Source organism: Theobroma cacao, chromosome 5, assembly GCF_053813885.1.
Source record: "Theobroma cacao isolate CCN51 chromosome 5, ASM5381388v1, whole genome shotgun sequence".
NCBI classification, from domain to species: Eukaryota; Viridiplantae; Streptophyta; class Magnoliopsida; order Malvales; family Malvaceae; genus Theobroma; species Theobroma cacao.
Genome location: NC_142643.1, coordinates 1,554,389 through 1,556,557, shown reverse-complemented (window position 1 = coordinate 1,556,557; position 2,169 = coordinate 1,554,389). Strand labels below are relative to the sequence as shown.

The 2,169-nt window shown below is 38.2% G+C and overlaps 1 protein-coding gene across 1 annotated transcript; it reads left to right on the top strand.

Annotated features, from left to right (window-relative positions):
- The first annotated feature begins 1,412 nt into the window (after nt 1-1,412).
- On the top strand, nt 1,413-2,169 carry LOC18597698 (uncharacterized). Its single transcript, XM_018120879.2, has one exon. The coding sequence runs from the start codon at nt 1,554-1,556 to the stop codon at nt 1,845-1,847; it is 294 nt and encodes a 97-aa protein (XP_017976368.1). The 5' UTR covers nt 1,413-1,553; the 3' UTR covers nt 1,848-2,169.

Here is a 2,169-nt window from a genome sequence, read left to right as displayed (position 1 = left end):
ACAGCATGTAAAGGTCAAGGATTTTCTTTCTTTTTTTTTTTTTTTTTTTTGTATGGGGGGGAATGGTCTTATCCTATGTGCCAACCAAGTTATTGATTGGCATGTTTCTTGACCTTGAAATACAGCTAATGGAAATCGTTTGACAGCAAGATGAAGATAGGGATGGCGGATTTTTCAGCATTCCTTATCAGGGTTTTTACCCTATCTATCTATCTTTCACTTCCCTTAGAGATTTTGCTTTGGAAGTAATTAATCAGATTTTGATTGAAAGATGATTCTGGTAACCATGGAATTCCTGTTTAGGAATTTGAAATTGAGTCGAAAAGGTGGATTTAGTTAGACTTTCACATGGAAAACATGTGCATTCTCTTCGAATGCATTTGGTCAGATTTAGATAAATCCTGAAAACCTTAGCCATCTACTTGTTTTCACTTCAAAACCCTGGAGTAAGATGATGGGAATAAAAAGGAAAAATATTTGTCAATGCTGACAAAACAATAGGCTTGAGGCAAAAGACCACATTGCCTTACAGGGGGCCACCAGGTTTTGTGGTACACAAGTTGATTTCCAGGGTACCCAAATTGTCAAAGGGTATAATTCTCATATATTCCTAACCAAATTCAAATAATCAGGATATATTTCATATGTTTCTTTGGGAGAAAAAAAAAATGATGGGAAGTATAGAGAACAGCTGGTAGGGGAACCAAAAAAACAGAAGAAAACTTGTAAAATAATCAGGATTGATCACTAAAATCCTGGACCAAAAGATTTTGGAGAAGCTTCAAATTCTTATGCCGGAAATGTTTAGATGAAGATCTGTTTAAAATAATCCAGGACATGATCTGGTCTTGGTATGATTTTGGGATTCAAATAGGATATGCTAAAGCAAGAATTCTAGCCTGACTCTTGGTACTAATTAAACAAGTGGCGCATGATGTGCCACCAACTTCAATCAAATACCTTACTCTAAAACCATGTCCAAACAAACAAATATTGTTAACAAGAAAAATTAAGCACACATGATTGAAAACTCAAATATTGATTAAGGGAAAAAAAAATTAAAAATTAATGACTGGCTAGCAAGCTTATTGAAGAAAGAACTATGAGATTACGACAAAGCCATTCAATTGTGTTAGGAAAGCTCACGCATGAAGCACCAAACCTATTAGGAAATTGATTAATTTAATGATGACAGAGGGATTAGCAAAGGGAAATTGGTGACTTGCAAGGAAGGTGACTTCCTCTCTATCTGATCTTTTTTTTTTTAAGTTTGGCTTTAGCTTTCAAAGCTGTGAATTTGTTCCAAGACTTCGTGCGGGTTTGAACTTAGCGTGAAGAGCTGGACAGCTCCTAGTCTCCTACCCATTACGCCACGTCACCACCCTTACCCTTCTCTTTTATAACCAATCCCTCCAATCCCCCCCTCTCCCCATCATTTCCTTCTAAAGACCAAACCAAGAATATCAGAATATCTTCTGTTCTTTCCGGGACCAAAAGTCTCTCTGTTCTGTCGCTTTATTCCTTACATACAATACCAAAAAGGAGTTTTTCAAATGGAGGGTCTGATTCCTTTTGTTTATAGGGCCATCGTCCAACACAAGAATGGAAGAGAGGGTGTTTTGGCAACATGGTTCAGTGAGTCACCCTCAGCTTCATACATGAGACTCCCTACTGGAGATTCTGGCAGGTTTCAGGTATCTGATAAACAAGTCTTTCAATCAGATTATGGGGATTTCTCTGCTTCCTCGCCATCTTCCATGGCTGCTTCTTCTACTACTCAGATTATTTTATCAACCGGAGTTCAGTCTCCTGTCTGTCGCTTGACTTCCCGCCGCGTCGTTGCATGATCATTGAAACATCGCAAGTGACACGCCTGAAGGAAGCTGAAGGTGTGGCACTCTAGTCAAAAGCATGGTGATACAGAGTGTGGTAATTATCATGTTTAATTTCATTAAAAACAGTATTGATGAGCGTATGGAAAACCGAAGGGAGAAACATACGCTTAGAATTTGTGGGTTTTAAACTTTAGTGTGAAATGTAAGGGAAGAACAAAGAGTTAAGGATGTAGGGAGACCAAAGGGATCCTCCCCATGCCTTTCTGTTGTTCTTGTGTTGATGTCGGTGTTACTAGGCTACTGTGAATATAATCCAATCGTAAAGTTTGAGAAA

Coding starts and splice junctions, on each gene's coding strand:
- LOC18597698 (XM_018120879.2), top strand. CDS start 1,554: ATGGAGGGTCTGATTCCTTTTGTTTATAGGGCCATCGTCCAACACAAG.